Source organism: Dendrobates tinctorius, unplaced genomic scaffold, assembly GCF_039654945.1.
Source record: "Dendrobates tinctorius isolate UK_male_01 unplaced genomic scaffold, ASM3965494v1 ptg000060l, whole genome shotgun sequence".
NCBI classification, from domain to species: Eukaryota; Metazoa; Chordata; class Amphibia; order Anura; family Dendrobatidae; genus Dendrobates; species Dendrobates tinctorius.
In genome coordinates this window covers 44,245,674-44,260,073 of record NW_027361728.1, presented here as the reverse complement: position 1 = coordinate 44,260,073, position 14,400 = coordinate 44,245,674, and the positions used below count along the sequence as shown (strand labels likewise).

Genomic DNA, 14,400 nt, shown 5'->3' with positions numbered 1-14,400 from the left:
CCAAGACAAACGTTCTCGAGGCAAGCTGGAGTGTCGGTGGGAGAAGACCCCGAATCGGGTAAAACCCCGAATTGGATCCGAAGGTCTTGTCTATAAGGTTCAGCCTGAAGGGGAAGAAGATGCTCCCACTCAAGTGATTCATCAGAATATGTTGTGTCCTTGCTTGTCACAGGACCCTGATCAACCAGAGAGAACAGCAGTTGTCTTAAGTATAGTAAAATATTGAGAGAAGATATACTTAAAAGATAGAAGTGATATGCCACATGCACTGCTTGTTCTTGTTGTTAAAAAAAAAAAATGTGAGCAGCTTCATAGGATATAATGGCTCCGTGTGGCACCCATGAAAAAACGAATACCACTCGTGAAACGGTCAAAAAGATACAAGTTTTCTTATCGTGAATGCCCGTTTGTTTTGTTTTCAAGAAGTCTCTGCAATGCTAGCGTCTGCTAAGAGGGTGCATATATGTATATAATGCTTCATTGTATATTGTGTATTGTATATTGTATAGAAAGCAAATAAAAATAAAGAATTCCAAGTCATTGCTCCCTCTTTCACTACCTTTATACATGGATCTAGAAGATCTACCACACTAGAAATGAAAGGAGGCAGCCAAGGAAGGTTGATTGGGGTCTGGGCATAGGCAATAAGCGACCAAAATGTGGCACAATAAATGATATGATATGGACAGATAAGATACCGGACTAAAAAATCCAAAGAACACAGCCCGTCACTAGGCACCTAAGGTTAGCAATCAAATGTGCTTCTGTGGGCTATCAGATGAAAACTTTAGATTAGAACCACAAATTGTAAATGCACAGAAACAAAATGAAATAAAATAGAATAAAGCAATAGTGCAACATTGATGCTACAGGACCTGTGTTAATGGCAAAATTAGTAATACAACACATGGGACTATACATCTTAAGCATTCATATTGTGTTTTATTACTAATTTTGCCATTAACATAGATTGCTGACCTTAAACAGGTGCCCAATGAAGAGCTGTGTTCTTTGGATTTTTTATTCTGGTATCTTGTCTGTCCATATCACATTATTTATTGTGCCACACATTTTGTCTGCTTATTGCCTATCCCTGGCCCCAATCAACCATCCTTGGCAGTACCCTTACATTTCTAGTGCAGTAGATCTTCTATATCCATATTATATTTTTGGCAGGTTAGTACACAGGACCAGTCTCCCTGCCAGCAGCTATAGCTTTCAAAGTTTATAGGAGGAACGCCTGCGCCAGTGTTTTTCTCCACATATCATATATCTTTATACCTGTTTATCACAGTTCGCAAAGTGCACTCCATGCATTAGAGAGGTAGATGATTTCAAAATAGCAACGTAAACTTTCCAAGAATGTAATTGTGAGAAGAGAACATGTGGCCAGTTTATCTTATTGACTATTGATGCAGTCATACAACCACTTGGTTTCCTGGATTTTACCCAGTAATCTAATGTGAAAGAAAACAACTGAACAGATGTGACTGTTATTGCACATGACATGTCACAAGCAGTCTAAACATAGTGTTTTAGGTATGATATAATCTTAAAGGGACATTCCAATCATAAACATTTATGCTGTAATTGGTTGATCATAAATGGGGTCCTACCTCATCTATCCCCTATTCTATAAGGACTTAAATGATCAAAGCCATCAGAGGTGGCAAGCAGAACTTATCACAGACATCAGTTGAGAGGACCATGTGCAAGCATTACCCACATTTCCATTGACTTCTATAGAAAACGAGACTGTCAGAAATGGTAAACAGGAGTTGAAGAACTGCTATTCTCCCAAAAAGAGTTCACTCACACTAGCGTATAACACATTGCCGATTTGGCATGAATAAACAATAGCAGCATGCTATGAGTGCATCTAATAATGATCAGATCATGCATCCCCATACAAGTCTATGGGTGCATGTAAAACATCGGACTGCATTGGATGTCATCCTAGTGTAGTTTGATATATAAGCACAGAGACCGTAGAGAAGATGGAGAAATTAAGTTCTCCATACTGGTGCTGCAATTCTCTCATGCGAGAGAATCTGATCACAGATGAAACTCGAATCACATTCTTGACAGATTTTGAGCTGAGTTTCATTAGCATCATCGGCCCAATTCTCTCGCATGAGAGAATCAATGGCAGTGTTGGCAAGCCCAAAATAAGGATCTCAGAGGTGGAACCTTACCTCTCAAATGTTCACTGTTACACCCAATGCTGGAGCAACTGGATTTTTGGACCCACTGTGCCACAGGACTGGACCTGCCGAGGAAGGGGCATAGCGAAGCGGCTACCTGGTGTTCACTGGAGCTCCTGATGGGGGAGACAGACTTGGCTGCAGTTAGCAGCCATGAAACCACTCCTGGGCAGATCCCGGTACTGCAGTTGCTGACCCAAAGGGTCAGGTTCGCTAACACAGGCTAGAGCTACATTGAGACTAGGATACTCAATAAGGGACTGGCTGCATATGAACCGGGAGACAATGTTCAGGCACTGGTCACTGGCCGTACTGGGACCAAGAGAGTTTGGGAACAGGACTGGCCGCATTGGGACCAGGGGACAACCAGGAGCCCCTTTTTACCATAGGGGGTTGAGCCATGTCAAGGCATCTTCTGCTAGGTAGGACATCAGGAATCCCACCTTGGCCCAGTTGGAGGAAAACTGGTAACCAAAAACTTCATAGCGCCACATGCACTGCTCCAGGAACCCACTGCACTGCTTCGGATCCCCATAGTACCCAGGCAGATCAGACAGGATGAGTTCCACTCCAGAGGCATAAGTTTTGGGTTGCATAATCACAGCAGTAAGTACTGCAACTTGGGCTGGTACAACCGACGTCAGGGCTTCCAATCTGGAAAAAATGGTGCAAAATTTTTTCATGGCTCTCTTGCTGGCAGCTCACCTGCTGAAACAGCTCTGAACACAAGTGCCGCAAGTGGATTTGTGGACCCACTGTGCCACAGGGCCAGGCCTGCCTAGTAGGAGCATAGCTAAGCGGCTACATGGTGTACACTGGGGCTCCTAATGGTGGAGACCAACTGGGCTGCAGGTACATGCCAGGTACTACTCCTGGGCACCTCAGGGGTCTGGTTTGCTGACACGGAGTAGGGCTAAGTTCAGATGCATCATTCAAGGATACTGAATCTGGGACTGGCTGCATACAGAATGGACAATGTTCAGGCACTGGTCGCACTGGGACCAGGGGAGTTCAGGAACAGGACTGGCTGCACTGGGACCAGAGTACAACGTTCAGGCTCTGGTTGCACCAAGACCATGGATTAGAATTCAGGACACTGGCTGCACCAGGACCAGGGGTTCAGGCTCAGGACCCTGACCACAACAAGACCAGGGATTCAGGTTCACGACCCTGGACGCTCCGGGACCAGGGGACCTCACTACTGCACTGGTAGAGCACCACACTACCTAATGACTGGGACTCCCAATGCTGGAGACTGGGCTGCAGATAGATGCTAGGTACCACTCTTGGGAAGATCCCGATACTGCAGTTGCAGACCTCAGGAGTCAGGTTTGCTGCACTGGGACCAGAGGACCTCATAAACACACTGGTAGTACATCATAATACCTAATGAATAAACTCATTGCTTGGTGCCTCCCTAAAGGAGAGGGAGACTTTTATACAGGATGACTCCCAGCAATAGGAGGAGAGACATCCAGCAGATGTACTAATTATACTAAATGCCTCTCAGCTACAGGCTAAGGGCATTTACTATATGTGCACAGCCCCTGTAAGACCAAGGAGGCACGTGCACATAACACGCGCCACCAGGAACTGCGGCACGTACAGCAGCAGAGAAGAAGCATGCCGGGGGACCCCGCCTCGGGGTCGGGCTAGTGAGTATGCCGACATCCCTGAATGGAGGGGGAAAGGGGACAACATGTAGGGGAGCCAGCCATAGTGCAACATTCATCAAATGTTCAGTGGTGTCACACACATTTTAGAGTGAAATATATACTAAAATCAGATTCAATGACAATTTGAGTCATATGACTGGGACTAATCATTGAGGAAAATAGTGATAATTCTAATGAAAATCTACTGCTCACAGCAATACATGAGAAGTAAATCTTTGTCAGAAATTTGAAGGTAAACCACAGATTTCAGTTGTGGAAATACATGACGGATTTTAAACCAATGTGTGAACAAAGGCATAGCCTGTGGATATGCCAATGATATGTATGTACAAAATTTAACCAAACCTTCACATTGAAACTAGTTTAAATAATAAGTGAAACTGTTACCTGATTCATGCAGCCCAAGCCCTAATCAGCATGAATCGGTCACCAGCTTCGTTATTGCAGCCAAATAGTTTTACTCTGAAATGTCGTGGAGTATCAAAGAAAACAAAATTTAAAATACCAGCTGGATTCTAAGAGACTTTGATGACTAGTTCAATGCAGGTACCTGGTCTTTTCTACCGCACCCCACCCCTCATGAATGACAGATCTTTCCTTTTGTATGTATATAGAGAAAGATCTTTCAGCCATGTGGAGCACAGAGGGAAGAAGGTGCCGGGGATCTGTCTTGTACTCATCAGACACAAAGTCCCTAGATGGCTTTTCAAATTAAATTTACTGTGAAATGCCACAGTGTTAAACATACACAGGTGGAATAACACAAGCAGTGTCTGATTCATGCTGGCTGTGGTTCGGGCAGCATGAATCTGCTAACAATCATGAATCAGCTTTAATTTAGAGGATTATCAGAATTGCTAAACTTAGACTCACAAAAGATAATGTATAAGGTTGAAAATACTGCCTTTTCCCTGTAGACTTGCTGTATCAAGAAAAGAAACTGTTGTGTGCAAAATGTCTTTATTTTTTAACAGGTTATTAGGGTACTCTGTCACCCACGTATATGCTAATGTTCCTGTTCTCCTTTTCTGAATATTTTCTTTTAATTTTAATAGTAAGAAACAAAAGTGGCAAAAATCCATGGCAGAAACACGAAGAAAACGTGACAAAAAATATGTACCTGCAGATAAAAATATATGGAGCAATTCAAAAAAGTGTTTTCACTACAAAACTGGGGTAAAACACTGTGAAAAATGGCAAAAAAGTTCCAGTTTGAAGTAACTTGGCTGGACTGGGCTGGATGGGGGGAGGGGGAGACAGTCTAGCCTTTAAATTCAGAATAAGTTCCCAGCATTTCTAGTTAGGTGCACAGAGGTGCACGACACTGAGAAGATGGTCCGAACTCATTAGGTGGCAAATTCTTCATTAAGACTGTCGTGTGCAGCGTGAGTCTAAATGAATCAGCTTTATTGTGTTTTAAGAGTACAATATAAGGTGACATAATAATTATAAAGTTGGAACAAACACCTGGAAATGTTGAGGTAGAGATATATTTTATAAAATCTTCATGCAAATGTCAAATATGAGATGTTGTATCTGAATCGACTGACAAGAAATATTTGGAGGAATTAAAAGCACGATAGAAGCAGAAGAAGCAGAAGACACATAATTTGATTCCACATTTTATCCATGACTCGCAGATGACAAAATGAGTGTAGAGTCCAAACCTGTTTGAGAACTCTGGTAAATTCCAAAGTGCTCTATATAATCATTTTGTAGGACTTTCTTAGCTGAAGCAACAATCAATCGATGCACCAGAAAGTCTCAAGGATCTAAATTGTTGATCACATTCAGAAGAAATTAAGGGCTCATACTCACATGCGAGAAACTCGGACGAATCTCGCACGTCAATACCCAATACTTCCGCCGGAATTACAAAGTGTATGGATCTGTAACACCACAGCTTTCTACATTGGTTAGAGGCTGTTCTGCAACTCAGCTCTTATTCACTACAATGCACAGCCACAGTGGGACCCACAAACAGGTAATCAATGGGGTATCTGACTGCTGGAGCCCTTCCAATCTGATACTCTGACCATTCCTAACGATACACATCAGTCATGGACAAATGCCTTAAAGGGGTTGTCCCTGACTTTAACATTGATGGCCTATCTTCAGGAAAGATCATTAATGTCTGACCAGAGGAGGTATGACAACCGGCACTCCTGCAAATCTACTGTTCCCAGTGACGGAGGCGGCTGGACCTGTTTAGCTACGGAGCTGCACAGCTCTGTCAAGTGTATAGTGGCCACTATCTGACACTGCATATCTGCCACCTATTCAGATCAATAGAGGGTGGATGTGCAATATTTTTCTGTAGCCAATTGTTATGAATGAGTCACCGAAGGAGGAAAAAGCAAAAATACAAGCTAAGTCCAGAAAACCGGAGAGTTTGGTAGCTATCGGATTGCAGACCCCTGATCCTATCCACAACAACTAACAGTAGCCGTGGGGGGTTCCTACGATGCCCTAGACCCCTCGATCACAGCCGGAGAACTAAATAGGCCTAAAGAAAGAAAGGGGAAATCTAAACTGCCCCAGAGCAGACCCCAAAGCAATAGGCAGCCCCCAACATATAATGACGGTGAAGCAAGATGAAAACACTAACACAGATAGAAAGATAGGTTGAGCAAACGATGGGGCCCAAGCTAACTAAAAAGGACAGGATAGAAAAGCTGCTGTCTGCAATCCGTAAAAAACCCTACCAAAAAATGTCCTAACCGTCTGATAGGAAAAACAGGCCCTGAAGTCGCTAGGACTTCAAAATGACTATATCAGCACTCAGGTAAATTCTGAAGACAGAGCAAAGAGAAAAACTGATCAGAGACAAAAATGGAACTCAGCACACCCCCGACCGGGGATGTCTGAACTCCAAAAATCAAGGTAAACAAAACAAAACTAATAAGTTCAATAGCAGAGCAAAAACTTATCTTTGGGAAGCAGGAGTCAGACTGGTCTCCAAGAATCCAGCAGAGAAATCACCAGTGACTCAGAAGGGCGTCGGCTGCCTTATATCCAGTCAGAAGTTCCTGTTACCCAGTCATCATCTACAAGATCAGGTGTTTGGTAATCAGCCTCACTACCTTCCTTCACCAGAAGAGGGAGTTCATCAGACATCGACGGTGAAGGGGAAAATGAACTCACAACAGCCAATATTCGGTCGATGGAGTTGTGCTGTGCAGCTCCGTCACTGAGCAGTTCTGGTCACCGCCGACATTAGGAACAGCTTATTGGCGGGTGTGCAGGGTATTGCATCCCCACCGATCAGACATTGATGACTTATTCTACAGATTGGCCATCAATGCTAAAGTCCCCGGCAACCTTTTTAATATGAATAACACCGTTCTTTCATTCTGTGCCATCGGAGTGAGGAGAACGGCCTAGTAAAAGGATCATGGCTGTCTTGCTGACACTTTTTGTTCTTAGACAGTTTTGGAGGAAACTTAGGGAGGGACTGACATGGGACTTTGTCTACCTACCAGGGTTTTTATTATTATTACATTTATGTCTGTCTATCATCAATCAGTTTCTTAATATCTAAGGCTTCCAGGTTTTGACTATTGGAGCAGAGCATTCTTTGTAACACAATTTACAGTGAACATCGTTTCCAAGTAGAACAAAACGACAACTAAACATTTTTGTTATCTGAGCAGAATGTATAGATTACCGTTTGTTTGCGTTTCCACCCATGCACTTATTATTTCAGCAGAAGCTTTCAAATCTTGGAAATTCACAAGCTTTATTTCACTCTTGAAGAAATCTCTGTTGCTATGGAGATACTGCTCCTTCACGTGGAAGCCTTCTTGAAGGTAGAGGGCATTTGCAAGATTAAATGTAAATTCTTTATTTTCTTCTGAAATGACAGCAAGCAGCTTTTGGAGCCCAGAAAACTCCTCACCTAGAGAACACGAGTTGTGTATTAGTGGATTTTATTGATCAAAGTAAACATTAAAAAAATGTAGCATAATAGGACTTCAGAGGAAAACGTATCCCCTGTCTTGTACCGTGGCATATACTGCACATTACATCAGGCATTATACAAATGGCTGTCCGAATATAATATATGGCACGTCATGCAGGGGTCGTATTAAAGGTAAGAAATAGGATGTGGAAAATTGTGCTTGTCACTATAACAGAAAAATAATTAGCTCTCAGTCTGCAGCAGAAGAAGCTGAACAATCCAGAGCACCCGAATCTATTCAGTTACAAAGAGATGAAGGTCTTGATTTACTAATCCAGGAGAACGTTCATCCAGCCCTGTATTCCCTTCATAGATCTATATAGAAGTAATAGTAATAACTGGCAACACACAAGAAATGTGTTTGATCTGTGTCAGCACTATGTAGGAGGATCGGGATGTGTTAGAATTCTGTTTCATCTTAGTGATTTTCATTGAAAACCCAAAGAAACATCTAAAGTAATAGCCCAAAGCGAATGTCCACATTTGACCAGCATGTAGACTTTTGGTCTAAAATATTTTGCTGACTAAGGCCTCTTTCACACATCCGGTTTTCAGCATCAGGCGCGATGCGGCGAAAAGTGTAAAAACCGGATCCGGCGCCGGTTGCCACCGGATCCGGTTTTTCCCCCATTCAGTTTCATTATTGCCGCATCGCGCCGGATACCTATGCGGCGTATCCGGTTTTTGCCTGATCCGGCAAAAACAGCCTGTCCGGCGTCTGGAAAAAACGTTCCATGTAACTTTTTTTGCAGCGCCGGACCGGCTTTTTCCACAGCGCATGCCCGGACTCTGTGAATGTTAACCCCACAAGTGCCCGGCGAGAGAGAGAGAGATCTCTCTCTGTCACCCGGACACTTGTGAGAGATCTCTCTCGCCGGGCACTTGTGGGGTTAACACTCACAGTGTCTGGGTGAGAGAGAGAGATCTCTCTGTGGGGTTAACCCCACAAGTGCCCAGCAAGAGAGAGAGATTCTCTTGCCTGGACACTAATGTTAACCCCCCATGTCTCTCTCTCTCCACCCCCCTCCCCTCTCCTCCCCTCCCCTCTCCTATCCTCTCCTCCCCTCACCTCCCTTTCAGCAGCTGTCTCATTGGCTGCCTCTGTCCTGCGGCTCCTTTAATAATGTCCGAGCCGTATCATCTCGCCGCACACACATCCGGTGTCACGGCTGCAGGCCGGATCCGGCGGCCCGGCTTTTTGCCGCACGCCGCCGGACCCCACACACCGGATGTGTGAAAGTAGCCTAAAAAGGCACTTTCAGAAAAAAAATATTATTTGGTCCATTGGTAATATATATCTGCTACATATTGTTCATTTTCTTACCGATCACTGTATTCTTTCATTGTCAGCTCTTTTCCAGATCTTACGATATACTGTATCACGTGACTCTCAATCTTGGAATGATGCAGGCTTTCATATGTGGACTGGACTGCAGGGTCTCAGTACTTTGCTTTGAGACTAGCCACAAGGAATGCATAAATAAACTGATTTCCATCCACACATAAGGGCCTGTAATATTTCAGAGAATTAGATGCACGTGGTATAAAACAGAATCGATTTAGAGCAGATAATATAAGACCATTCTGTCCATTCAGTCATATCTGACCCTTGGATACTCTGTAGGCTTCTCCTCACCATTCTACTCTGTTTTCCACAGCATTTTTCATTTGTTTGATGTTCATTCCAATGTCATTTTTAGTGGTATCCATCCAACGACCTTTGGTCTCAACTGTTTCCTTCTACTATTCCTAGCAGTACCTCCTTTTCTGAATGAATTTGCCCTCATTACATGTCCAAAATAGGCCAGTTTCTGTCTGGTGATCTTGTCTTTGAAGGGCAATACTGAGTTTATATGATCCAGAACATTTTTATTGATGATCCTAGCTATCCATGGGACAGAAAGAAGTCTTCTCCAGCACTACATCTTAAAGGCATCACTTTTTCTTCTGTATGCTTTCATGAGTGTTTACACCTCACAGCCATAATTCACAATTGGGATCACAATTGCAGTGCTCAATTATTATAACATGGACATCCTTGCAATTCCATATTTGTTCCATGGTTGTCAAAATGTTAATTAATGCTTATTCTCTGCTTTCAAACAGCTACATTAATTAATGAAGCACCCAAGAAAAATGAAGCTGTTGACCACTTGTATTTCTTATTGTTGATTTTTATGTGGACTTCCTCATTGTTGGTAGTCATGATTTTGGTACTCTTGATGATCAGGTAAAGTCCCATCTAATTGCTTTCTTTCAACTTCAGGATCAGGTTCCATAGGTCTTTCACACTCTGTGGCAGCAGGCTTGTATCATCTGCATATCTCAGATTGCTGATGGACTTATCCTGCGTTGCAACCTTTTATCAATTTTTCTCTGCCATCCATGTCCAGGAAGATTAGCTGCCATTCCATGGGTTATAAACGTTTTGATTATGTTGCGCACCAGTGGCAAAGGAACATCAAGATCTTTGGAGATAGACTTGCATCCTTGAGATTGTTGATATTTTTCAACAATTTTGGTTCTCAAGTCCTCAGACAGTTTTCTTCTCCTCTTTCTGTTATCCATGCTTAGTGTGGTATAAACAGACACGCAATGCAAAAAATTGAGTCAACTTCTCTTTTTTTATCTGGTTTTAGGTGTGATTTTCATATTGTCCAAACCTGTTACTTACCACAGGTGAGTTTGAATGAGCATCACACGCTGGAAGCAAATTTGTTTATCCACAATTTTGGAAAGGCGCCAACAACTTTTGTTAGGCCCATTTTTTGAGTTTTGTGTGAAATTATGTCCAATTTGCCTTTTTTCTGTTTTTGTTTTTTTTTGCGTTGTTCCAATGCACACAAAGGAAATAAATATGTGTATAACAAAACATGATATGTAATTGCAATAATTTTCTGAGAGAAATACTTCATTTTCTGGAAAAATTTAAAGGGTGGCAACCCTTTTGGCCATGACATATACATGATTTAAAAAATAGAAATAAAATTGTTGATAGTTTATTTTTAAGAAGTAACAAAATGCAAAAGGAATCAACAAAAGAGGAATCTAAATCCATATTTGGAGTGACAACCCTTTACCTTCAAAACAGCATCAAAGCATCAATTCATCTAGGTACATTTGCACATATTTTGATAAGTAACTGAATATAGAGGTTGTTCCAAACATCTTGGAGAACTAACCACAGATCTGTGGATGTAGGTTTGCACAAATCCTTCTGTCTCTTCATGTATCTTGTAAGTATTTCACTACATGCAAGCTGCATGCAGACAGCCATCCCATTTCCTTGTCCTGTCAGTCCCAAGACTCTCACATTATTTTCTTATGCATTCATCTAAGCTAAAATTTGATTTTTTTTTATTAGATGTAAGCTTGTGTGTGTGCCCAGGATAGGCAATAAAGTTTGATGGTGACTATCCTGACAGCTGTGAGAATTGAGCAGCTTGCAGTACATGAAAATACATGTAAGCTGCAGAAGTCAAACTGTGCACACTTTTTAACAAAAGCCTATAAAAATGTATTTTTTCATACCAAACTTGCAATGCAATAAAAATGTATGCATTTAGGCATGAAGTAGATGCCCTTAAAACAAAAAAAGTGCTGTGCCCAAGTTTATCCTTTCTAGTTTGCACTGGTTAACTTTTGATTAATTTTCCTGTTTGAAACAAGCTGAATTGTTAAATGTTAAAAACCAAAACAAAGTTGATAAAGTATAAAAGTCAGCACAGAACAGTGAACGTGCTGTGAATTGATGACACCGTCAGTCCCATAAAGACCATTTCTAAATCCAGTTTTCGATTGTATTAACCTATGATTGATAATCTGTCCAAACATGATTGCAAAACAAATAGGTTTCAGTTACAAGCCCATCTTTTTTATCTCTCCTGAGTTCTATAGTCAGAAATAGTCCGCTGACGCATTAACATTATTGGCTTTAGGCAGGACAGACCCCATTTGCTGGCAGTATAAACGAGCATTGATTAGCTACCAAAATCCGTGTACAAACTACAGGTCTGGGATTAATAAAATGGAGACTCACTTTCTTGATTTCCCTGCAGTTTTAGAACTTCCTTTATTTGATGCGATGTTGTTCCTTTTGCTCCCAGTTTTATCATTCCAAGAATCAATGTAGCGCCAAGTGGGGAAAAAATAATGTTTTCTTCTGTGTCAACTGAACGTATGGCCCGGTGCAGATCCACAGCAAATTCAGTAATGGTATCTCCCCAGTGTCTTGGAGCCACGCTAGTTATACAAACTCCAGCCAGAGCAACAACAAACAGCAGCATGATAGTTCTTCTCATTGTAATGCAATCTCCAAGTACCCTTCTGGGTCCTGAATTGGGAACGATATAAAACAAAAACAAAGGATGTAACTAGATTGCTATTGTCTCTTACCGTCTCTAAGCAATTTGCTCAATTCATAAAGCTACCTGCCATCCAGGATGGAATCTAAAATGGAATATTCCTTTACTATTGTGCCACGTTGAAGCTCTTAACATACAAATACATCTGTTTCTTCATTACAAATTTCCATTGCATTTTATATTCTAAATTATACAAGTAAATACTGAGTTAATTAACTTTACACTAATTGTATACAGTTACATCAAAGTTTGAAACTTTGCTTCTTTTCCCTTATTTCTGATACTTATTTCTATCTTATAAAAATACTTACTTGTAAAACAGCTCAGCATTTCCCCCGACAAGAAAAGTAAATGTCTCTGAAATGTAGAGGGAGCAGCTATAATCTGTCAGAGCAATGATTAATTTCTTAAATGGCAGGCTACGTTTGTTGACACTGCTATCTGGAAACTTTTTTAACTACACAAAATCTTCCTTTGGATTGTAAGTGTATTTCGTTCCCGTTTCACTGTGTGGAAATATTGATAAAACACAAAGAGCCCGATTAGTCACTTGCTTTTTTTTAATCACTTTTCTTTTGTGCTTTATGTTAGGCCTTGATGATTTTTTTGCGTCAAATTTCTTCAAAACGCCATTCACGAATTTTACACAAAGTAATAAATGGTCTTTATTTTGGTCTTTAACCTCTTGGTAACTCTTTAAGAAAAAAGGGTAAACGCTGCATGTTTTGCAAAATGAGACAAACTTTGCTCAAAAATATCTGGTGTATATGAAATCATTCTTGGGAGGGACTGGAATATATTTTGGACAAATTTTAATGTTGATGATGAAGCAAACCCTAAACTCCACCCACAATCGCGAACATTAAAAAAAAGTTGAATACATGTAAAATTAAATAAAAAACGGCCAAATGGAATGATGAATATGGCGCAAACAAAAAAAAGATGCAAAACACTAAAAACTCAGCAAAAAAATAGGAGCAAATGCTATAATAATGAATCTCGCCCCCCGAAGAGTAGAAAGGATGACAGATAAAATAATGCTTTATGGATTATTGCTATATCTTCTTTACATGAATTACTAAAAAAGAAAGTGAAAAGAGTGAAAAATTAAATTTTATTTACTTCTGCATTTTCTGGAAATGAACGGTCTTGAATGATAAAACAGAATTATTTTAACTATAAATGGCATTTGTAATCAGCCTCAGAGTATGTGCGCATAAAATCTTTTTCTAGCAGCAGAGCCACCATGTTTTTCTAGTAAATGCCTGTGTTTTTTTACTGAGGTGGCTGTGCTTTTGCTGTCATTTTTTAGAGTGGGTGGCCAAACACCTTTTCTCTCTGTTTCCATTATAGCAGCGAGTGGGCTTCTAGCGGAAGCTGCTCAAAAATGAGCATGTTATTTTAACTGCTTCAAGGTTTCTGAACCCAGAAGCTGTAAAAGGAAGTAGCAAGCGATGGAACATGTGCACAGCAATGATGTTTATACATTGCTGTGCACTTTGATCATTTTTTGCAACCCTTTTTTTTGTCTGCATAAAATCCACCTGAAAAGATGATGTGTGCATGTACCCTTAAACTTGATTTTGCCCCTATTGTAGAAAGATCTGTGGTATATGGTTTCTTCTCAAGAAAGCTGCCTCTCAGTAAAGCATCTTATTGGGCTTTTTGAAGCAGAAAAGAAATTAAGTCAGCTGCTTATAGTACAAATAGGCAAAATATTCACGTTATAAATTCCCTAATACGCCAGCACAAAATTATTCCTTTATGAAAAAAACTCTCAGCTTGATATATTACGAAAAAAAGATTTTGTTGTTAAGGAACACCATTGACAAGGTTGTAGGATGGGCCCAGAAAATCCTAATGATTACCCCTATGAAAATAATGACAATAATTTTTATTTCTATAACAACAACATATTCCGCAGCACTTTCCAATTTTAGAGGGGACTTGTACAGACAATAAAGACATTACAAAATAACACATGACTCAGATACCAAAAGGAGTGAGGGACATACTGGTAAGCTTACCATCCCTGAGGAACTAGGAGAGACAAGAAAGCTAAATGTAAAATGTACATCTATTGTATGGTCCAACTGTCAATATAATAAATAGGGTAAACAAATTGCTCTGTATGAATTGGTTACCAGCCAGTATGTGTACAATATAGACACAGAGGGCTACTAAGTGCATGGTGG

At 40.8% G+C, this 14,400-nt stretch overlaps 1 protein-coding gene across 1 annotated transcript in view; it reads right to left on the bottom strand.

Moving 5' to 3' along the window:
- The window catches only part of SERPINI2 (serpin family I member 2), a 95,928-nt gene extending 83,757 nt beyond the window's left edge, over positions 1-12,171 (bottom strand). Inside the window, exons 1-2 of the mRNA XM_073579131.1 lie at positions 11,881-12,171; positions 7,548-7,778 (exon numbers count right to left, since the gene is read on the bottom strand). Coding sequence (XP_073435232.1) covers positions 7,548-7,778; positions 11,881-12,142 — 493 coding nt within the window. The 5' untranslated portion in view covers positions 12,143-12,171. The remainder of the gene's footprint in view (positions 1-7,547; positions 7,779-11,880) is intronic.
- Positions 12,172-14,400: the final 2,229 nt, after the last annotated feature.